Raw genomic sequence first — 24,333 nt, 5'->3', positions numbered from 1 at the left:
GGCACCGGGGCAGAGAACCCCTTTCCAAGCCCCCGTTGCAAACACAGATGGGCAGGAAATTAAAGTTCCGACCCCGGGCAAAAGATGAATAACAGGAAACAGCTTTTGGAGATGGAGGGCCCCCTCCCCCCAGCTATACACAAGGCACTATGGATCAAACACAGCTAAGCAAATTCTGGGCTGCAAAAGGAGCTCTCTAGAATCCTGTACCAGCTTATAGTCACACGAAATGAATACACACTGCAACCCCAAATCCAAGCTTAGTGGCCTATCACTGGAGCCAAGCTCATGGGATTCTTGGTCTTTCCTACCTTCCCAAGGCACTCTTGTGATTACAAAGTGAGGCTGCCCCCTCATGGCGATACTCCTTTGTCTACTCTATCAGGATGTAGGCATATGAACACATGAAGCCACCTTATATTGAAACAGACCACTGGTCCATCAAAGGCAGCCTTGTCTACTCAGGCTGGGTCTCAGGCAGAGGCCCTTCCCATCACCTACTGCCTGGTGAGTTTTCACTAGAGATGCTGGGAATTGAACCGGAGACCTTTTGCATGTCAAGCAGAGGCTCTGCCACTGATTCATGGCCCGGTAGAGCTGTCTTAGATGGAAACAGAACATCCACCTGGCTTAGTATAACTTACTGACTAGCCTCAGCTCCTTGGAACAGGGTTATTTCCAACACCTGCTGCCAAAGATCCTTTAACTGGAAATGCTGTGGGTTGAAGCTGGTATGGAAAGCATGGCCTCTGTCACTGAGACATAGTGCTGCTAAGCTAACACCATTTTGCTTGCTTTTCCTCCAACATTTGTTGAAGGTTACCAGGGGAGGGGTTGCTGAGAGCCTGTTTGGTGTATTGGTTAAGTGCGCAGACTCTTATCAGAGAGAACCGGGTTTGATTCCCCACTCCTCCACTTGCAGCTGCTGGAATGGCCTTGGGTTAGCCATAGCTATCTTAGGAGTTGTCCTTGAAAGGGCAGCTGCTGTGAGAACCCTTTCAGCCCCACCCACATCACAGAGTGCCTATTGTGGGGGGAGAAGATATAGGAGATTGTAAGCCACTCTGAGTCTCTGATTCAGAGAGAAGGGTGGGGTATAAATCTGCAGTCTTCTTCTTTCTGCATGTGTGCTGCAGTCTGAACTGAAACAGAAGCATGGGGGTGGAGGGAGAACACATACATCAGGTATGGGTAGGCCTTTTTTTTTTAGCAGGAATGCAGAGGAATGCAGTTCCAGCTGGCTTGGCATCAGGGGTGTGGCTTAATATGCAAATGAGTTCCTGCTGGGCTTTTTGTACAAAAAAAGCCCTGTACAGCTGTGATGCCCCTTTATGCGCTGGGTCTGGAAACCCCACAGTCCGGCAAACTTCATCTCCTGGAAACCGAGCCACATCTATTAACCCACTTTTCCTACAGGTTTTCCCTTCTCCCATTTGTATCCTCACAGCAGCCTGGTAGGATAGGTTACAGCCCAAAACAGAAAGCAATCCTAAGAAGGTCCGTTTTTTAAAATTCTATTTTTATTTTAATTTTCCAACATTCTCGACATATTAAAGCAGTAAATCACATATGTCAAACAGCAATTAATCTCACATATCATAGATCTTCCTAGGATCATTATATCTAGTAATTACCCTAATAGCTAATGTTTAAAACTATATTTTTATTATTAAATTTTACAGTTTTTCAATTTTTAACTCAAAACATAACAAATATTAATTTTAACAAGAGACGAAATATTTCAAACACAACTTGAACAATAAAATCAAGACAACCCTTTTTCTTATAAGTAGTATAAGCATTATTACCAGGTGCATAACCACTAATGAGGCATCTACATTGTCAATAAAAAGCAAAATCCATATATTGATCAGGTAATTGGCTGAAAACTTAGTTTCAGCTGTTATATATTGAAAGAATGGAATTTTATTTGTCAATAAAATTAGAAGATTTCTGAGAGTTTTCTGCTACTAAGATTTGAGAAGCAATTTTAAAAAATTGTAAAAAACCAATGCTGCTTTGTTGGGATTGTTTGCTTTTTCCAAAACTGTGCAATCATTCCACATAGCTAATTTAACAATTTACTACAGTCTTTATATTCTTATATCTGAATTGCACCATACAACTATACATTACACCCCTAATTCTGCTTGTACATATACAGCTAAGCAGGGGTTGCCTTGTAGAAAAATAGGTGGTGGAGCTCATCCAGGGATTGTTATGCAGCTGCACCTACCATTCAATGGACAAGGGGAGGAAGAGGAAGGGGAGCCCTCAAAAAGGTTCAGGAGCTGTGTGAGCTCCTGCTGAATTTGAGGCCTGCAGCTAAGCAATGAAAACAAGAGGGCTCAACATTTCTTAAAGTCTCTTCAGAGGCCTACTCAAGTCTATTTCGTGGGGCTTACTCCCAGATTTGGCACAGGCCGCTAACCAATGAGCTCCTGGCTGAGCAGAGATCTGAAGCCAGGTCTTCCTAGCCCCTAGTTCTAACACTCCAACCACCACCAGCTGCCAAACAGAGTATCTTTGAGGCTTTGCATCTAGGGCTTGCTAACCTAATTAATTTTGTATTATACCTCTTTTCCCTCCTCTCTACCACACATTTTTATTTTAATAGCTAAACTCAGAAGAATCCTGGTGGACTCAAAAGATTGTAAGCTATGTCATCTTGTTGTTAGTTCAGGGGTGGCCAATGGTAGCTCTCCAGATGTTTTTTTGCCTACAACTCCCATCAGCCCCAGCCAGCATGGCAAATGGCTGGGGCTAATGGGAGTTGTAGGCAAAAAACATCTGGAGAGCTACCGTTGGCCATCCCTGTGTTAGTTGGTTCTTACTGGGGTATCCATGGTGCCGTCCTTTACAGAGGGATTGGACTGGAATAACTGCATCAGGTCATGCTACGAATGCCTCCATCAAAACCAACTATTACATCACGGAGTAATTTTTATGTATTAACTTGTATCCTGCTTTTCTCCCCACTGGGCACCCCAAAGTAGCTTAGGTCATTATCCTCTCGACCATTTTGATCCTCACAATCCTGGGAAAAGTGCCCCATGGCGCAGAGTGGTAAAGTTGCAGTACTGCAGTCTGAACTCTGCTCAGTCACAACCTGGGTTCGATCCCAGAGAAAGCTGGTTTCAGGTAGCTGGCTCAGGTTGACTCAGCCTTCCATCCTTCTGAGGTCAGTACAATGAGTACCCAGCTTGCTGGGGGGAAAGTGTAGATGACTGGGGAACGCAATGGCAAATCACCCCGTAAAAAGTCTGCCGTGCAAACGCTGTGAAAGCAATGTCACCCCAGAGTCGAAATGACTGGTGCTTGCACAGGGAACTACCTTTACTTTTTTTTTTTAACAATCCTGGGAAGTAGCAGTAGAAAAGAGCAAGAGTCCAGTAGCAGTTTAAAGTCTAACAAAACTTGTGGCATGGTTAGGGCTGCCAATCGCCAGGTGGGGGCAGGGGATCCCCTGGCTTGGAGGCCCTCCCCCCGCTTCAGGGTCATCAGAAAGCAAGGGGGGGGGGGAGAATGCCTGCTGCACACTCCATTATTTGCTATGAAGACCGATTCCCATAGGGAACAATGAAGAATAGATCTGCGGGTATCTGGGTTTTGGGGGAGGGGGTTTGCTTTTTGGGGTAGAGTTACCAAATTTGCAGCATAGCATCTTGTGGCTCTCCTCAAAACACCAAGTACCAAGGGGTCCAATTCTATGAACCCCCAAAGGAGGTGCCCCTATCCTTCATTATTTCCAATGGAGGGCAGGCATTTAAAAAGTGTGCAGTCCCTTTAAATATGATGGCCAGAACTCCCTAGGCAGGGTACGAGCTTTCGTGATTTTTAAAATTATACCAGGCTTTCGAGTTCATCGAGATTCTTCTAGTAACAGTGCAGCTCTGCACAGTTCTATGCATGGTCCGGAATAACTTTGCACAGCGCTTTCCTTAGATGACTCAATGACGGGCGCCAACTGAGTACTTGCGGCGCTCTCGCTGTGACGCACAGCCGGGCCAAGCGGCGGGTGGCCAAGGCCTGCCGGGAGTTGTAGTTCCTTCTTGCTGTTGGATTGCAAGGCTAGCAGCCCGGTCACGCAAGGTCTCCGGCGTCCTCCTCCACCTCCTCCGCGGGCATGCCGGCGCCGGTCCTTTGCCAGAGCTGCGGGGCTGGCCGCGCGGCGCTCCGCCGTCCCAAGACAGGCCAGGCGCTGTGCCGGGAGTGCTTCGTGGCGGCTTTCGAGGCGGAGGTGCACGGCACCATCGTGGCAGCGCGGCTCTTCCAGCCGGGCGAGACGGTGGCGGTCGGGGCGTCGGGCGGCAAGGACTCCACGGTGCTGGCCCACCTGCTGCGCCTGCTGAACGAGCGCCACGGCTACGGCCTGCGCCTCCTGCTGCTCTCCGTTAACGAGGGCATCGCCGGCTACCGGGACGACTCGCTGGCCGCCGTGCAACGCAACCAGGACCGCCTGGGGCTGCCGCTGCACGTGGTCTCCTACCAGGAGCTCTACGGATGGAGCATGGACCGCATCGCCCGCCACGTCGGCCCCAAGAACAACTGCACCTTCTGCGGTGTCTTCCGACGGCAGGCGCTCGACCGCGGCGCCGCCTTGCTGGGAGCCGACAAGATAGCCACGGGTGGGTGACCTGCCTGGCGCTGCGGGTAATCGAAATGTTAAGCAGGGGTCGTTTTGTAGAAAAATAGGTGGTGGAGCCTATTAACATAACTCATTAGCTTATGTCACCCCCCACCAGCCAACAGCAACCCGACGCAATAAAGGAGAGCCCAGGGCAAGCGAGGCCTGCTTGGGCTGGCTAGAGATTCAGCCAGCCCAAGCAGGCCTCACGCACCTGGGATTCTCCGTGGCCACCCTCCACCCCCCAGTCAAAAGACCAGCAAACCACCCACCGCCCAAAATCACATAAGATTCGAAGTGGAGAAGGGGTGGCACAGGCTTCTCCAGAGGTTAATGAGGGTAGCTGGGGGTGTGGCAAAGCTCCTGGTGGATGGATGGCTGTCCACTCTCCTAATCCAGGGATTGTTATGGAGCTGCACATACTATTCAATGGACAAGGTAGGTAGGCATCAGGGGGGCATCAGAAAGGTTCAGGAGCTGTGCTCCTGTGAGCTTCTGCTGAATTCAAGGCCTGTTGCTAAGTATGTTAGGGTTGCCGCATTGCCAGCCTCCAGGGTGGACCTAGGGATAGCCTGTAATTACAGCTCATCTCTCTCCAGACTACAGAAATCAGTGTCCCTGGAGAAAAGGGATGCTTGAGGGTGGATTCTCTGGCACTGTACCCCACTGAGGTACCTGTCCTCCCCCAGCCTCCACCCGCTAATCTCTAGGAGATTTCCAGCCTGGATCTGTCAACCCTAAATGGAATTGGGATTCTTTCGGGTGCTTTCACATTTATTCAGAGGTTGTGGGGAAGTTCTGACAGTGATGGGCCTGTATGTTGCTTAAGAACATAAGAGAAGTCATGTTGGATCAGGCCAATGGCCCATCCAGTCCAAGACTTATCACACCGTGGCCAAAAAAACAGGTGCCATCAGGAGGTTCACCAGTGAGGCCAGGACACTAGAAGCCCTCCCACTGTTGCTCCCCCAAGCACCAAGAATACAGAGCATCACTGCCCCAGACAGAGAGTTCTATCAATATGCTGTGGCTAATAGCCACTGATGGACCTCTGTTCCATATGTTTATCCGATCCCCTCTTGAAGCTGGCTATGTTTGTAGCTGCCACCACCTCCTGTGGCAATGAATTCAATGTGTTAATCACCCTTTAGGTGAAGAAGTACTTCCTTTATCCATTCTAACCCCACAGCTGAGCAATTTCATTAAGTGTCCACAAGTTATTGTATTGCGAGAATGTCCCATGCATAATCTTGTAAACCTCTGTCATGTCATCCCTCAGTTGACATTTCTCCAAGCTAAAGAGCCCCAAGCACTTTAACCTTTCTTCATAGGGAAAATGTTCCTTTAATCATTCAAGTTGCCCTTTTCTACACTTTTTCCAATGCTATAATACCATTTTTTGCGGTGTGGTGACCAGAATTGTACACAGTATTGCAAATGAGGCTGCACTGTCAATTTATACAGGGGCATTATGATACTGGCTGATTTATTTTCAATTCCCTTCCTAATAATCTCCAGCATATGTTGGCCTTTTAAAATTACAGTTGCACACTTCTCTGTAAATCTGCAAGTGTAACAATTCACATGGTACACGTGTCTGCCATATGTAATTGGATAAGCAAGATCAAATTCATTTTAAAACTGAAGCCATTTTACATTGCTTACTGCTTTGAGCAGCTCAAACCAGATAGTTCCCTAGGCAAGCTAATTTCTGGTATGCAAGATCCAGGTGGGCAGTCCTGTTGGTCTGAAGTAGTAGAACAAATTGAGTCCAGTGGCACCTTTAAGACCAAGAAAGTTGTAGTCAATGTATGAGCTTTCATCTGGTCTTAAGGGTGCCACTGGACTCTTTGTTCTTCAGTTAAGCAAGCTAACCTAAATTTAGTTGGAGTGCAAACCAGGCTGTGGCAAAGTGGGTAAAGGGGACAGAGGTGTCCCAGAACATACCGAGCTGATCAAACAAAAGTAGCCATCTGTAGAAACAAGAGAAGTAGTTTTTCTGAGCTTTGAAAAGCTGTGGGCATTCTAAATAAAGGTAAAAGAAATATATGCTTGGCAAATGTACTTATATAGACATAACAGAAGTTTAAGCTAGATCCAGATGGGCAGCCGTGTTGGTCTAAAGCAGTAGAACAAATTTTGAGTCCAGTGGCACCTTCAAGACCAACAAAGGTTTATTCAGGGTATGAGCTTTTGTGTGTACGTGCACTTCTTCAGAAGTTTAAGCTGTGTAAGTATGGGACATCTGCACATTTCTCAGTGTTGTAGCCAGGTGAGCAGCCATGTTGGTCTGAACAATAGAACAAAGTCCAGTGACACCTTTAAGACCAATGAAATTTTATTCAAAGTGTGAACTTTCATGTGCATGCATGAGTCTGAGGAAGTGTGCATGCCCATGAAAGCTCACACTTTGAATGAAAGTTTGTTGGTCTTAAAGGTGCCTCTGGACTTCCAGTTTGTTCTATTTCTCAAAGTTGTTTGTCAAAGTTAATGCTGATGCCTTACTAACAGCTTCCACTGTGTCTTGCTACGGAGGACCCCTTTATTTGAATAAAGTTCTGCCTGTTTCTGGAATCTCACTGTCCGTGTTCATCATTGGGCATTGGTGCACCAGGCAACGGGTCCCATTTTAGTAACATACTTGCAGCACTATTCCGAGCAGGGTTAGGCAATCTTTGAAGCTCATTGAAGTCTGGAGTTAGGGGGAGAGTCAGGTTGCAGTGTGAGAGACAGTTGTGCCAGATGGGATTCCTGCTGGGAACTTAATTTTCAAGCATATGGAGCTTGGGATGGATCTGGGCTGTGGCATGCAAGGGGAAGGAGCTTGAGGCCTTGAGGGGTCATCAAGAGTCACTACTTGAGAGCGCTTAACTGTTATGATTTTTTGCGTGCATGCCATCAAGTTGCAGACGATGTATTGTGACCCTGCAGCATTTTTAAGGCAAGAGAGATTCAGAGGTGGTTTGCTATTGCCTGCCTCTGCATCCCGGCCCTGGTATTCCTTGGAGGTCTCCCATCCAAGTCCTTGCCCTGCTTAGCTTCCAAGATCTGAGATCAGATTAGCCTGGGCCATCAATGTCAGGGCAGAGATAAACAGAGATAGTTCGCCATTGCCTGCCTCTGCATAGTAACCCTGGTCTTCCTTGGTGGTCTCCCATCCAAATACTGACCAGGGCTGACCCTGCTTAGCGCCCAAGATTTGACAAGATTCAGCTAGCCTGAGCCATCCAGGTCAGGGATTATGATTAATATTATGCTGACTATTGCCGTCTGCTTAACTTCCTAGGTCACAATGCAGATGACGTAGCTGAGACAGTGCTGATGAATTTCCTGAGAGGCGATGTGGGCCGGCTTCGGCGATGTGCAGGGATCCTCACTGGTGGTGAGGGGGCCTTGCCACGGTGCAAGCCCCTGAAGCACGCCTACGAGAAGGAGATCGTCCTCTATGCCTACTTCCAGGGCCTGGACTACTTCAGCACCGAGTGTGTCTATGCACCCAATGCTTACCGTGGCCACGCCCGTGCCCTGCTAAAAGACCTCGAGGCCGTGCGACCCAGTGCTGTGGCCGACCTGGTGCACTCGGGTGAGCGACTGGCAGTGCGCGAGGACGTGCGCATGCCCACCCAGGGCACCTGCCAACGCTGTGGCTACCTCTCCAGCCAGTCCCTTTGCAAAGCGTGCGTGCTGCTGGAAGGGCTCAACCGCGGCCTGCCTCGACTGGGGATTGGCAAGCCCAGCCGGCTGCAAAAGGCTCTGATGGACACAGAGAAGCCAGAAGCAGGGTTCCAAGAAGACTCTCAGCAGCCCAGCAGGACTGTAAGGACCATAGACTTCTGAATCTGTGTTTTTCCTTTCTCGGATCCCGAGAAGTTCTCCCTTGCCTGGAAAATGCTGTCATGTTGGATCCATGCAGCACGAACTGTGCAGATCAGGGGTCCCCAGCAGGGCACCCCCAACACCTTTCCTGATGCCTGCTAAGTGCTTTTAGAAAGTGTCAGGAAATTGTTACGTAACTCCCTGACATTTTATGATCCTCCTGCAGCAGCAGTTTTGTGATTATGCACACTGCCATGTATCACAATTCCAAAGGTGCCCCTAGGCTCAATAAGGTTGGGGACCCCTGGAAGGTCTTCCCATCTACCGTGAAGCGGAAAGAATGCTACTCAGCAGCTGCTGCTCTCCATGCAGTGGTTGGGGGCACAGGTGCAACTGGGAATGAGAGTACATGTCATATGAGAGTCTTTTGCCATGGCCAAAGAGATTAAAAACAGTAGCCAAATTAAACCCAATGAAACTTGAGTATTGATCCAGCATTTGTGTTTCTATATCTCTTTTTCCTAATGCTGAAGCTCAGAACTGAAAGGCCTTTCCCTGGTTAGCAGAATCTCTTGATGCTGAATAAAGGATGCTTGGGTTGTCGTCTGGATTTTTTTTCTTGTTTATCAGTGCTTGTGCCCTGATCTAAGTAGCCCTGACCAGCCTGATCCTTTCAGATCTTGGAAGCTAAGCAGAGTTGGCCCTGGCTGGTTTTTGGATGAGAGACCACCAAGGAAGTCCAGGGTTACCAGGCAGAGGCAGGCAATGACACAACCAGCTCTGTTCATCTCTTGCCTTGAAGTCTCTACAGGGTTGCCATCAGTCAGTTGTGAGAGTTGATGGCAAAAAGTAAGTAAATAAACTCAAGTTTATTTACTTACTTTTTGCCATTTACTTACTTTTATATATGTGTGTGTGTGCGCGCTTTGGAAACACAAAAGTTTTACACAGTGCCCCCAATCCTCCATGTTTCCCAGGTAATGGAAAAATGCCATTCCAACAAAGTACAAAGATGTTCTGACTCCAATAGTAACAAAAGAAAGAAATTGAAACACCTCTTACATGACATATTCATGTACGTACATTAAACTTAGGGAGCCCCGCAGTGCAGTGTGGTAAATCTGCAGTATTGCAGTCCAGGCTCTCTGCTCACAATTTGAGTTCGATCCTGGCGAAAGCTGGGTTCAGGTAGGCGGCTCACGGTTGACTCAGCCTTCCATCCTTCCAAGGTCGGTAAAATGAGTACCCAGCTTGCTAGGGATAAAGTGTAGATGACTGGGGAAGGCAATGGCAAACCACCCCGTAAAAAAGTCTGCCGTGAAAATGTCATGATGCAACGTCACCCCAGAGTTGGAAACGACTGGTGCTTGCACAGGGGACTACCTTTACCTTTTTACATTAAACTTGCTGTGAACAGACTGGCTTCTAAAAGGTTAACTTGCTACAGCTCCAAGCCCAGGTAAGAGTGAGAAGAGGAGAGGTCCTTTATAAGATGAAAGCAAAGGAAGCAACAGTGAAAGACAAGCAATACCAGGGTCTTGGTGCAGAGGCAGGCAATGGCAAACCACCTCTGAACACCTTGTCTTGAAAACCCCACGGGGGTCACCATTATTCAGCTGTGACTTGATGGCATAAAAGAAAATAAAAAGCAGGGTCAGCCCTGGTCAGTACTTGGATGGGAGACCACCAAGGAAATCCAGGGCTGCTATGCAGAGGGAGGCAGGATAGACTGGTTTGTCTATCTCTTGTCTTGAAAACCCTAAAGGGTCGGCTGCAACTTGAAGGCAAAAAATAAAAGGTGTCATCTAGATTGTGATTCTGGTTTTGGACCCAATGCAGCTGCAAACAATTAAGCCTTTTTTCCTTGGAATCTTGCCACTGGTAAGCAAGCTTGATTGGCTGGGGATGGGGTCATCATCCGCTGGGTTCACCAGGGGCTGCAGTCTGAAAGCCCAATGTGAGAAAACTGAGAAACAGAGAATGGCCTACAAATAGAAGCCAAACTACAACTGCTTCCAAAGATTTATTGGGAACTAATGCAGTCAGTCAGTCAGCGATGTTCTTTATGATCCATCCCCTATATTTGCAGATTTCAGTATAGACGCCAGGTTTATTCTTAGCTGCACAGCGCTCGTCTCCCCACGAGACCAAGCCATGAAGAACCCCATTGCAGACCATGGCGCCTCCAGAATCACCCTGTAAGATACACCAGTGCAGAGTGGTCAGGGGGTGGCTTGGAAAACCTGTCCTAGATCAACGTAAGGCTTGATTCAGAAAGGTACAGTGATAGCACACACCACCTAGATTAAGTCTAGCTTTCTGCCAGAGACAGAATTCTTGATTTCTCCTTGAATTCAGGATGGACAAGAGGAAATACACTATACAGAGAGTGATTAAAATGTGGAATTTACTGCCCGAGGATGTAGAGATGGCCCCAGGAATAAACAGCTTTAAAATGAGATTAGATAGATTCATGGAGGATAAATCTACCTGTAATTTCTAGCCATGACTGAGGGAAATCTGCACATTCAATCCTCTGAATCCCAGAGTCAGGAGGCAACATCAGGGAAGGCCTCGGCTTTTATGTCCTGTTGTTGAACCTCCAGAGGAACTGGTTGGCCACAGTGTGAGACAGGATGCTGGACTAGATGGACCACTGGTCTGATCCAGCAGGGCTCTTCTTATGAGCTATTGCTCAGTATTTGGAGGGTTCGGACACTTGTTTTGGCTGCTTCCTTGCTTCATTTTTGGAATTTTTTGTTTAGGGAATTTGTATACAGCTTCTCCAGACCTCTGCTAGAGGTATCTCACAAGTCCAAACAATGGCATTAACATAATAGTCTAAATTAATCACATTGCAAATAAGCCATGTTATTAAAAACATCACAAAACAATTAAACAGCCTATAAAGATTTTTTTTTAAGTCTTCAAGCTAAGAGGAGTATAAAAACAACGATTTTTTAAAATCTGTAGTTAAAAGCCCAGACAGAAATAAGTGGTTTGGCCTGGCCGCTGGTGAGCCTCAAAGAAGAGGACATCCCAAATACAAGGCGCCACTACCAAAAATGCCCTGTCTCTTAGCACCACCCTCATCAATTAGATAATGGAGACAAAATTTAGGCAACATCATTTGAAGGATTTGCCATGGAAAACACATTTAAAAAAAATTATGGGAATCTCTAGTTTGGAAAGACCATTTTCAGTACATAATGACGTCTCATCTATCCAAGCAAACTGCTTTTGGCAAGACCAATGTAAGAAGACCGCTTTGGTTTGCCTTCCCTCTCCAAAGTGATCATCTGGCCTGGTCCTCTTGACTTCTGGGCCAACCCTTTTCAGACCTGGTGAACTAGGACCCATACCAGCAACTGTCCTGGGTTGGTACCCTTTCTGGAATACATTCTACACCATCGGCCTTTGCTGGCTTACCTGGCAGGCGTCTCTTCCTCCTTCAATAGCTCCTGCACAAATCTCACTGTCGATGAAGTTGGGCCCGTAGATATTCTGGCATACTTTTTTGGGCAGGACCGTCACTTCAGTGCACTGCAGGTTTCTAGTGTATTTTACTGCAAGATGAATCTTTGGGTGAGTAGGTTGATGGGGCCTGTTGTGGTGGCTTATCTAAGTGGGCCTTCCCTCATCACAAGCTCTAGATATTATTTCCCAGCTCACCATCTGGAAGTACAAGGTAAATCAATGTAGCTGCTTCAATCAATCATTAGCTCTTTTTCTGTTAGAGTCAGTATGGTGTAGGGGTTGGAAGGAGGGGAGGAGACCATAGCTCAGTGGTAGAGTATCTGCTTGGCATGCAGAAGGTCCCAGGGTTCAGTCTTCAGCATCTCCAGTTAAAAGGTTTAGATGATGTGAAAAACCTCTACCTGAGACCTGCTTCCTATATGAGTAGACAGTACTCACCTAGATGGACCAATGGTCTGGTTCAGGGCTTTTTTTGTAGCAGGAACTCCTTTGCATATTAAGCCATGCCTCTCTGGTATAGCCAATCCTCCAAGAGTTTACAGGACTCTTAGTACAGGGCCTACTGTAAGCTCCAGGAGGATTGGTTACATCAGGAGTGTGTGTCCTAATATGCAAATGAGTTCCTGCTATAAAAAATGCCCTGGTCTGGTTCAATACAAGGCAGCTTCATGGGTATGTGTGTATGGGGTATCATAAGCCACTTTGGGTCCCCACTGGGAACCAAAGAAAGGGATAGGTTATCAAAATAAATAGTGTCTTTTTTAAATTGCAAAACAAATAGTGTCTTTTTAAGATCTCAAATGGACTTTTCTTCCCCGACCTAGCTGTCTGCGTTCCTCTTTACAGACAACAAGGATTGAACGTGAGCCACTGGGCTAGGACCATTCTTAAGAAGTTCTGAGATGCAGAAGAAGAGTAGGTTCTTATACTCCACTTTCACTTCCTGAAGGAGTCTCAGAGCGGCTTACAATCGCCTTCCCTTCCCCTCCCTACAACAGGCAACTTGTGGGGTAGGTTGTACTGAGAGAATTCTGAGAGATCTATGACTGGCCCAAGGTTACCCAGCAGGCTTCATGTGGAGAAGGAGTGGGGAATCAAACCCGGTTCTCCAGATTAGAGTCCATCACTCTTAACCACAGCACCACACTGGCACTCCCCTCTTTCCCTTCCAGCTAGTCTACATGTCCAAACTGAGCAAGGGTGAGCAGTTAAGCTACAACCCGGGAAACCTAAAGTATGTTTTTTTAGTCAGTCAGTCAGTTTATTTATGGTCACAGACCAAGTAAAAAAACAAAAATTTAAAAGCTTCAACACAGAAGATAAAATCTATGCTATAATAAGTATTAGGAAAGACAATTGTCTTAATATGTCAAGACGCAAGTTAAAAGTTACGTCAAGATGCAAGTTAAAACAGAACATCTTAAAACTGAGAAGCAGTAAAATGAGTCTTTCAGATACTATAGCAGGCAGCACAGAACTTGGCAACAGCTTCGGAAATTAGCTGGTTTTCATCCGAAAGCATGAGATTTAGACATTCTGATCCCAGAATTTGCCCTTAATATAGGCTCTATATATTTCGCACGGGCCTCTTTATACCAGGAACACCTAAGAATTATGTGCATAGTGGATTCAACTTCCCCTAAACCACAGTGGCAAAGTGGAATCCAGCATTTCTGATCCTCTGCATTTACTTCAGTCTGAGCCCTGTCCTGGATAGTTCAGCCTAGCCCAATCTTGTCAGATCTCAGAAGCTAAGCAGGGTCAGCCCTGGTAAGTACTTGGTTGGGAGGCCCAGGGTTGCCCAGGGTTGCTATGGCAAACCATCTCTGAATGTCTCTTGCCTTGAAAACTCCATAAGTCATCTGTGACTTGATGCCAAAAAAAAAGCAGAGTTAGTCCTGATCAGAGCTGGCTTCAGGGCATCTGGTGCCTGAGATAAGTCCCCGCCCCCCTGCCCTTCTGCCTGCCCCCTTCCTCCCCCACCCTCGTGAGCAACATCGCAGCAGCACAGCTCCTGCACCTCAGCGCACATGCACTGCCCAGCTGCTGTTGCTCAGCCTCCTGGTTGCTTCCGGAAGCTTCTGAACATGGGACGCTGAGCAATGGCAGCTGGGTGGCGTGTGTGCTCTGAGACAAAGGAGCCATGCCGCACCGCTGTGTTCTCCTATTTTCCTTGCTGAGGAGGTGAGGGTGGGAGGGGGGGGGAAGAAGGCCCAAATTGGTGCCTCCTCAGGGCCACACCATAGGACGCCCTCCGGGGCCACACCTAATGGACAGCCCAGCCCTGGTCCTGATCCTCAGGTAAGTCTGGGTTTGGACTTCCAGTGGCAGAAGTGTGGGGAATGTTACTCTGTGACATCCCTCTCATTTTTCCTAATTCAGGCTGCCTCCAGATGTGAACTTAGAGCCCCTGGTCTTTCCCCCTTACCTCCGGGGGAAGTACTGGCACCCCAACCCGAGATCACACACTTTGTCCCGGAAGGCACACACAGTTTCGCCATCGGAATGGGCTTGATTCTACCCCCCAGGATGGCGGGGCGGTTCAGGCGCAGAAGCATGATGTCATTGTTCAGGAGCACGGGTTCGAAAGCAGCGTGGCGGATGGCCTGGACAACTCGGGTAACCTGGGCCCCTCTTTTCTTCCACAGATTGTGAAGTCCAAGAAAAACGATGATAGATCTATGAGGCAAAATTCAGACCTGTTCAGAGGTTGATGACTCACCAGAATGTCAGGCAAAGGAATCGCATTTTGAATGCTCCTGCTGAAAGGTTGCCAAACTAGGGATGCTAGCCTCCAGGTGGGACCTGGGGATCCCAGACTACTGAGATCAATTTGCCTGGAGAAAATGGCTGCTTTGGAGGGTGGACTCCATGGCATTGTATTTATTTTAGTTTTTTATTTTATTTATATCTTGCCCTCCCCACTGAAGCAGGCTCAGGGCAGCTTACAAGACCAACTGGCATAAACTATAAAAACCATTAAAACAATAAAAACCATTAAAACAACTATTACAATAAAGCAGTATCAAGTGCTATATCCATTATGGCAGAATGCAGTAAGTCTTCATCATGTCTTTGACACTCAGGTCCTCCAAATGAAAATAGAATCTAAGGTCCCAGCTCCATAGTGGCTAGTCCAGGCAGAGATCTCTAGTTTAACAGTCAAAGGCTTGGTGGAACGGTCAAAAGCTAGATGGCATTGTACTCCATCGAGCTCCCTGTCCTCCCCAGGCTCCACCCCCAAATCTTCAGAAGTTTCCCAACCTGACTATGGGAACCCTTATCCCCCAATCCCCCTTTGGTGGCTAGGGGAGAACCTGACAACCCTTGTTGTCAACTCCCAGGTAGCACATGAAGATCTCCAGGAGTTGATCACCAGATGACAAAGAGCAGACCTCAGATCTCCAGACTACAGAGGTCAGTTCCCCTGGACAAAATGGTCACTTTGAAGGGTGGACTGTATGGCATTATACCTTGCTGAGGTCCCTCTTCCCAAATCCCACCCTCCCCAGGCTCCACCCCTAAATCTCCTATGCCAATTGAAGATTCTGAAGGTACCAATGGAGATGCAGCTGAGTGGAAGAGCATTCTTCCCTGTTTGGCTTATGAGGAGAATTCTGCCATTGGGAGGACAGGAGTGGACAATGAGCTGCGTAATAATGGCCATTTTAAATTCACCCCTGGGACGGGAGGCAATATATTGGGAATGGGAAGGGTCACCCTACCCAATAGGCACACACATAGGGTTCCAGAGGAGGAGGGACACCAAACAGCCCTACCATACCCCACCTTGGCACCTGGGTCTGCTAAGGTTGTCAACCTCCAGGTGGGGCCTGGAGATCTCCAGCTTTTACAACTGATCGCCAGACTGCAGTGAACAAATCCCCCTCGAGATAAAGGCTGCTTTAGAGGGTGGACTTTATGACATGATACCCCACTGAGTTCCCTCCCTTCCCCAGGCTCCCCCCCCCAAAAAAATATCCAGGAATCTGATGACCTTGGCTGATCTGCCAAGGCAAGCAGCAATCACAGGTAGGGTTGCCAACTCTGGATTTAGAAATACTTAGAGATCTGAGGGTGGAGCATGGGGGAGTGAGATTTAGGCAGTGAGGAACCCCAGTAGGGTAAAATGCCATGCTGTCTACTTCTAAAGGAGCTATTTGCTCCAGGAGAAGTGGAATAATGTTTTTCTGGAGATTAGGGGAGTAGAGCCTGAAGAGGGTGGAGTTTGGGAAAGAGAGGGACCTTTGTGGGGTATAATGCCAAGTCCACCTTCCAAAGCAGCCATTTTCTCCAAGGGAACTGATCTCTGCCACGTGAAGACCAGTTGGAATTTCGGTAGATCTCCAGTCACCACCTGGAGACTGGCAACGCTCCCGGCGTGGGAAGAGGCAGCGAAGTTATTTGTCTCATGGTCCTAAATCCAGCCCCTTTTTTAGTTCTCTGCTTGACTGATCCCAGATTACCTTTCGAGTCCTTTGTTATTCCTTCCCACAGGCCCAGAGACTTGCCAGGCATGACAATGTCCAGCGGTTACTACCCAGTATTTATCAATCAAGACGCCACCGCAATAGTTCTGAAAGCTGTCGTAGAGGAAGACTTGCCACGGTTGAGAGTGAGGACGACACTCGGCTCCCCCGACGATGCGCTTCTGAGCTGAAACTGTGAGACAGACCACAGCCGTTATCTCACACAGGAGTGGAAAGCTTCAAACAGTGTTAGGTACCCTTACTATGCGACTCCTCAGGTGCAAGAGAAACTCTCCCTGGATTATGAGCAACCATGCCACAAACATATGGAGCTGTTTTAGAAACATCCTTTCTGAGATCTCAGGATTTACCCAATTCTCCCCGTTCAGAGGTGCTAATGCTCTGAATCTCAGAGCCAGGAGGCAAGGCAATATCACGAAAGGCCTCAGCCTCTAGGCCCAGCTGTTCGTCTTCTAAAGCAGGGGTGGCAGAAATGCAACTTGGGAGCCACGTGTGGCTCTTACACACACATTGTGTGGCTCTCAAAGCCCTCACCACCTCGTTGGCTGGCTTGGAGAAGGCATTTGTCTCTTTAAATCGCTCCTCCAAGCCAAGCCAGCTGGCAGTGACTTGAAGATTGCATTTAAAGCTAAAGTTGTTTTCTTTCCACCTCTCCCTCCACTCTTCCCCATCTATTTCCTTCCTTCCTTCCCTCCCTCCTTCCTCAAGCATCTGATGTTAATGTCTTGCAGCTCTCTGGCATTTATTCTATGTGGCTCTTATGTTAAGTAAGTTTGGCCACCCCTGGTCTAGAGGAACTGGTTGGCCACTGTGTGAGACAGGATGCTGGACTAGATGGACCACTGGTCTGATCCAGCGAGCTCTTCTGATGTTCTTATGCCCTTCACGATTCTTATGTAAGAGGGAATGAACCTGGGATCTTCTGCATGCAGACCATGAGCCAAGACTCTTCTCTAGTTGGCTCTAGGGAACAAACATGGAGTTGCCTTGGTCTATCAGGGCCAGCATTGTATACTCTGATTGGCAGCAGCTCTAAAGGATCTCAGGTGGAGGCCATTCCCACCAACTGCTACCTGATCTTTTGAACTGGAGATGCTAGGGACTGAAACTCAAGATGCTCTGCATGCAAAGCAGACGCTGCTCCATTGAGTCAAAGCAAATAGGAATGACTGTATATCAACCAGACAATAGTCTGTATCCTACCCACTCTGCTGAGCAAAGCATGAAGCCTTCCTCCAGTCTGAGGAGACTTCTGCCAACTTAAGTGGCTCTTTCTTTGATGGAAGTCCTGCTCAAGTTGGAGGAAGACTTCGACCTATGAAGGAAGTTCTTACAGCTTGTGGTAGGACATGAGTGTAAAATCATAGCCAACTTATGTCGACCCCATAGAGTTTTAAAAGCAAGAGATTAATAGAGGTGATTTGCCATTGCCTGCCTCTGCATAGCAGCCCTAAAATTCCTTGTTGGACTCCCCTCCAAATACTAACTAGGGCTGACCCTCCTTAACTTCTGAGATCTGAAGACATCAGGTTAGCCTGGGTCATGTAGGTCAGGGTTACGGAGGAATACCACCCAATTATTATGCTCATTCTTTGGACACTAGGGTCCTATTTGCATGACTGTTTTCTCCTATGACAACCTGACTTCATCAGCTCACACTGGCCATGCTACTTATAAACTGAATGGGACAGCATTGAACATGTTTTTTTAAGAATGGGATGCAATTGTCATGTGAGAATGCTTTGAAATGCAGTTGTTTCTGGGACGAAGCTCCTGTCTACCACATTCAAATCTTTCTTCTAGGAATCCAGGGCAACCCCACCATCTCTCTTCTCTTTTTCCTCAAAACAGGTAGATTAGGAAAGAAAAGATTTTTATGCCACATTTTTTTCAACCTTAAAGAGTCTCAAAGCGGTTTACAATTGCCTTCCCTTCCCCCCACCACTACAATTTTGTGAGGCCCATGGGGCTGAGAGAGTTCTGAGATAACTGGGTGTGGACAAGGTCACTCAGCTGGCTTCACGTGGAGGAGGAGTGAAGAATCAAACCTGGTTTGCCAGATTACAGTCTGCTGCTCTTAACCCCTACACCATGCTGAAATACGTAGTTATTAGCCCCTGGTCATCCAGTGAGGTCCACCGCTGAGCTTTTGGCACATTATACCAGTCTTTCAGCATTTTTACTGCGTTCCAATTGCTTAAAGAAGAAAAGCTAGTGTTGCTCTATAACAGGGGTGGCCAAACTATGGCTCGGGCTTTCACACATATTGTGTGGCTCTCAAAGCCCCCAACATCCAGTCGGCTGGCAGCTTGGAAAATTCATTTAAAGCTAAAGTTGCTTTCTTTCCACCTCTTCCTCCCTCATCTATTTGCCTTCCTTCCTTTCTTCCTTCCTTCTTGTGGTTCTCAAACATCTGACGTTTATTCTATGTGGCTCTTACGTTAAGCACGTTTGGCCACCCGATACATTTGTAATGGGTTGGTCCCAAGAGACCTTTCTTCCTCATTTCCCATCAGTCTCTCAGGGCAACTGAAAGTATGACGGTCTCAGTTATACCACTGCGTTGTGTCTGTAAAGTGTTTTCAAGCTGTAGCCTACTTATGGTGACCCCAGCAAAGGGCTTTCAAGATATGAGGAGATTGGGCTATATGAAAAAAGAAAAAACAGAGGGGGGAAAGAAACCTAACCCTAAAACTGGAATCAAGAACATAAAGGTTAATATACAATAAGGGCCAAAAATTAAAAGTAGAATTTAAAATAAAATCAAAACAAAAATGCATGTATTTATTAGAGTTAAAAACATTTAGGGGCCCATCAGCCTCCTTACTTAATAAAAAACCATACAACAATGGGAAACCACTTGGCCTGATGCATTTTGACATAAAATGGTCATCTTCAGAGGTCAAACAAAGATATACACATACAGGCTTATATTACAAAATATTAATAAATCAATAAATCAATGCTGGACCAAAAAGAAAGTAGTTTAATAAAGCAACAAAGGTTGATTGAGGCCTCTTATAATACAGCCTTATGTTCTGGTCAAGGGCATACGTGTTGCATTCACACGTCTTATCGTATGCCAAAATGATCCAGAATTTTTCAAAGTCAGTGCCAGTTCAGAGCCAGTGCGCTAAGAGTAATGTGTAAGATCGGACTAAGAGTAATGTGTAAGATCGGACTATATACCATGACGTCTTCCCTCTGCGCTGGACCCTAAAAGGTGTACTAGATGGATAGACAGATTTCCTTCTTTACCAACAGGAGATGGAACCCCAAATTCTGCTCTTGATGATGCTTCATGAAGACCAGCTTCCCAAACAGTACATTTGCTTGCACACTGAGAGCCAGTTTGGTGTAGTGGTTAAGTGTGTAGAGTCTTATCTGGGAGAACCGGGTTTGAGGCCTCACTCCTCCACTTGCAACTGCTGGAATGGCCTTGAGTCAGCCATAGCTCTCAGAGGTTGTCCTTGAAAGGGCAGCTTCTGTGAGAGCTCTCTCAGCCCCACCCATCTCACAGGGTGTCTGTTGTGGGGGAGGAAGGTAAAGGAGATTGTGAGCTGCTCTGAGATTTGGAGTGGAGGGCGGGATATAAATCCAACTACTTCTTCTGTGGTATAGTTGCTGTTCTGTGTGGTCACATCCTACACTATTCTGGTAAGGCTTGAAAACTTCAAGACCATGTGGGAAGGGATTATAAACACATTTCAAGAGTAACTGGAGCAGTGAAGGACAGAAACAATCATCTAATTACAATGCTGTGGAAGACGGAATAATAACCTCTTATGAGACACAAATATATGTATGGAAGGATTGGGGTGGGGTGGGAAGGATTGATGCTGCCTTGTGCCACAAATCATCCCAGTCATAGCTATGAGCCCTGGACCCTTAAACTTGCTGCAAGCTACATCACCAGTGGAAGTCCCTGCCAAACTTAATTTTAACTGATGACCCCCTAGAAAGAGAAGAAATTTGACTGAATAAAGCCAGATAACATTTCCACTTTATTTTTTAAAGCATAGAAATCTGTACCGTTGTTAGCTCTGAAATGCCATCATCCTGTATCTCTTTCCTATTATTTATTTTAATTTATACCCTGCCTTTCTGTCTAATGGGGACCTAAAGTGGTTTCTACATCATTCCACTCTTTTCTGTTTTATCCTCACAGTAGCTCTTAGGTTGAGAAAAAGTGTGACCAGGAGTCCTGGGTCCAAATCCCTGCTCATGCCAAGGAAGCTCTCTGAGGGACCTTGGGCCAGTCACACTCTCTCATCCTACCTCACAGGATTGTTGTGAGATTAAAATGGAGGGGAGGAGAATGATGAAAGTCACCTTGGGTCCCCTTTGGGAAGAAAGGTCGGGGTATCAATGCATTCAATTGATTCATTAATTAAAGCACTTTTCAGGCTTCCTTCTCTCAGCTGAGGTTCATACATGAAAAGCGGAAAGGCACCATTGAAGGAAATTGTATAGGGTTTCTATGGTGGTGCCATCCAGTTGAATTTGGGGGTAAGGTCACCAACTCTGACTTTGGATATTTTGGAGACCGGGGTGGGGGCAGTGTTTTGGAAGAGCAGAATTTGGGGATGGAGCTCAGTGGGGGTGTGGCGCCATATAGAATCCCTCCCTCCAAGCTGCAATTTCCTCCAGGGGAAGCAATCACTGTAGTCTGGAGACCAGATGAAATACTGGAAGATCTCCAGGCCCCACCAGGAGGTTAGCAGCTCTGCCAACTGGGCTCCTGAACTGATTGACAGGAAAGTGATCACGTGAAGCTGCCTTATACTGATTCAGATCCTTATCAGGTTCAGTACTGTCTAATCAGATTGGCAGCTGCTTTCACATCACTTACTACCTGATCCTTTCAGTTAGCGATGCCAGGGATTGAATTTGGGGCCTCCTGTATGCCACACAGATGCTCTACAACAGAACCATAGCCCTTCTCCTACAATTGCATCTTAACCACATAGTTGGCACTCTTGCCTTGAGTGCATTTGCAACAGGGCTTGCTGAACGAGTCCAAGCTAATACTTGGAAGGAGTGCAGGAGGGAGTTAAAGGGTTCAGCAGCACAGACAATGAATGTCCTGTCATTAAAAACGCCTTCTATGAGAACGAGGAGCCGCAGGCCGCCTGAAGGTTTGTTCACACGCTGTGCTTCCCCTCCTGGTACAATGTGGACTGCATGTGTTCATGGGGCCAGGTGTGCAGCAGGCTTCTCGCAGGTGTCAGGCCTATACCTAAAATCAGTTTCAGTTTCCTGCCTTCCCTTTGTGTTCAGTCATCAATGCATCAGTGTCAAACTTCTCCAGTTCCCTTGTAAAGCTATAGTAATTTAACGTTAGGCTTGCAAGAATTTTAATCCAGTATCATGTTTTGAGAAGACAAGCCTCGCTGGAAAAGACAATAATGCTAGGAAAAGAGGAAGACCCAGCGTGAGATGGATGGACTCAATTAAGGAAGCCACGGCCTTCAGTTTGCAAGACTTGAGCAAGGCCATAAACAACAGGACATTTTGGAGGTCACTAATTCTTTGAATTGCCAGAAGCCAGAATTGACAGCACATAACATTGAGTTTTGAACTGATTACTTTGGGGATTTTGTGTTGCCACCCACCAAAGCCTCTAGGCAGGGATGTCAACGCTGGGTTGGGAAATACCTGGAGATTTTGGGAGTGGAGCTTGGGGAGAGTGGGATTTGCAGAGAGGAGGGACCTCAGCAGGGTATAACACCATACAAGCCTCCATCCAGCCATGACCTAGATAACCCAGGCAAGCCCCATCAGATCTTGGAAGCTAAACTGGGTCGACTGCGGTTATTACTTGGGTGGGAGACTGTCCTTGAAATACCATTCGGGAGGTAGGGTCAGCCTTATGGGTCGACGACTTCCAGGTGCAGACACACACACAAACACAAATATTTTTAGAAATCCCAAAAAATCCTCCCTTCAAGACAGCCATTGTCTCCAAGGGAACGGATACCTGGTCTGGAGACCAGCTGAAATTTCAGGAGAGCTCCAGCCATCACTTCAAGGCTGACAACCCTATTTAGTAGTGAAATGCTGACACCTAAGACTGGAGTTGTAACTATTCATACCAGGAAGAAAGCCCATTTAATTCAATGGAAGTGCTGCCCTCCTTTTCTGAACAGCCTGCACTGCATCTATACCTGCTCTTTCTTCTTCTTCTAGGTGTTCATAGAAGGGCCATGTGGCAGCCCCTACGCATATAGTTAGAATTCCTCATTGCTGGCCTCAAAAAGAGTCTGCACACTTACATAACTCCCTCATCCTACGCAGTAATCAGAGCTGCATACATGAATCCTGGTCCCAAATGCAGAGCTATCCTAAGCCGAGATATGCCCTTCTGTTTTCCATGGACGTCAGTGCTTAGAAGGCTGCGACTCTGTATAAGATGGTGCTGCTGGTTAGCTAGATTTTTTTAATTTCCCTGGTCCTTTCCCCTCACCCTGTCTAAGCAATGACCCTCCTGCCTGCCTCGCATGCCTTACCTGTTCATAAAGTTCTTTCGCTGATCTTTAGATGCTGTTCTAAGAAACCAGCTACATTTTAAATGGCAGATATCCAGACTGTACGCCTGACCCATAAAACATGAATGGCAAAACTCCCTGCCCAGACATCTATTTGCAGCTGTGTAAGCAGCCCCTGTTACCTGCAGATCCCAGAAGTATGGCTGCGGTCACAACCCGCTCCATCGTAGGGAACCGAAAAGAATCGGCGATGCATACTTATATACCCACTGTTGTCTGGGCTCAGGGTAAATAATTGACAGAAAGATTAATTCATCCTGTCTGTCTTGCTGGGATTTGGTGGCTCACGCAAAATAAGTCAATACAACTGTCAGTGCAACTGGCATCCAATAGACAGTGCAATAAGATTTGCCTTGTAAAGATTTGGAACCAACCAGAGATCAACACAGTGGTGAAGCATAGTGTGAATCTTAATATGACACATTAAGCAATGCAAACATTACATTGTAGGAATCTAGTTATGGCAACAGATTGTACAGACCAAATACAGAGGTATAGTGTACAGTCCCTAACCCTTTACTCTGAACTTCTTTTTGGACCATTGTTTTACATTATAACCCTATTTTCTGCATTAAAAAAAACCCTTCTTGATTCCAGCAATCTGCATAGTTTGGATGCTGCTAACCTCGTAACTACATTTTATACAGGGCTTGATGCAGAAGTTTACTCAGAAACTCCAGCTGGTTCAAAATGCAGTGGTGTGTGTCCTTACTGGGACACCTCTCAGAGCACATATGTAACCAGCTACACTGGCTTCCATTGGAGTTCCAAATCAAGTTCAAGGTTATTGTATTAACCTTTAAAGCCCTGTGTGGTCTGGGACCAAGAGATCTGCAAGACAGTCTCTTGCACTATGTCCCTTGAAGAGCACTACACCCATCAGATCAACACCTGCTGGTAATAGGGTTACCAGCTCTGGGTTGGGAAATACTTGGAGACTTTGGGGGGTGGAACCTGAGGAGGATGGGGTTTGGGGAGGGGAAGGACTTCACTGGAGCATAATACCACAAAGTCCACCTTCCAAAGCAGCCATTTTCTTCCGATGGACTGATCTCTGTTGCCTGGAGATCAGTTATAATCCCAGATCACCAGCCACCTCCTGGAGGAAGGCAATCCAAGATGGTGGTCCCTGGCCCAAAGGACATTCACTTAGCTTCGACCAAAGCCAGAGCTTTCTTGGCTCTGGCTCCAGCCTAGTGGAACAGCCTCCCAAATGACATCAGGGCCCCGGGGGAATCTTCTTCAATTCCACAGGGCCTGTAAAATGGAGATGTTCCGCTAGGCTTTTGGTTGAGCCAACAGGTGTCCACTTATACTGGCTTCCCACTTCACCCTGCTCTGGCCTGGCATATCTGATCAGAGGTTACTGGTGGAG

The 24,333-nt window shown here is 47.0% G+C and overlaps 2 protein-coding genes across 2 annotated transcripts; one reads left to right on the top strand and one right to left on the bottom strand.

Annotated features, from left to right (window-relative positions):
- Positions 1-4,059: 4,059 nt before the first annotated feature.
- Positions 4,060-9,046, top strand: CTU1 (cytosolic thiouridylase subunit 1). The gene is made up of 2 exons (XM_060258207.1): positions 4,060-4,628; positions 7,914-9,046. Exons 1-2 carry the CDS (start codon positions 4,127-4,129, stop codon positions 8,462-8,464), a joined length of 1,053 nt encoding a protein of 350 aa, XP_060114190.1. The 5' UTR covers positions 4,060-4,126; the 3' UTR covers positions 8,465-9,046.
- Positions 9,047-10,454: 1,408 nt separating this feature from the next.
- On the bottom strand, positions 10,455-23,123 carry LOC132585750 (kallikrein-11-like). The gene is made up of 5 exons (XM_060257634.1): positions 23,081-23,123; positions 16,387-16,582; positions 14,407-14,599; positions 11,873-12,064; positions 10,455-10,639 (listed from the first exon to the last, which is right to left on the bottom strand). Exons 1-5 carry the CDS (start codon positions 23,121-23,123, stop codon positions 10,490-10,492), a joined length of 774 nt encoding a protein of 257 aa, XP_060113617.1. The 3' UTR covers positions 10,455-10,489.
- Positions 23,124-24,333: the final 1,210 nt, after the last annotated feature.

The sequence above is a fragment of the Heteronotia binoei genome, chromosome 17, assembly GCF_032191835.1.
Source record: "Heteronotia binoei isolate CCM8104 ecotype False Entrance Well chromosome 17, APGP_CSIRO_Hbin_v1, whole genome shotgun sequence".
Classification (NCBI taxonomy): domain Eukaryota; kingdom Metazoa; phylum Chordata; class Lepidosauria; order Squamata; family Gekkonidae; genus Heteronotia; species Heteronotia binoei.
The sequence above is the reverse complement of the archived record's forward strand: the minus strand, read 5'-3'. Positions and strand labels throughout refer to the sequence as shown.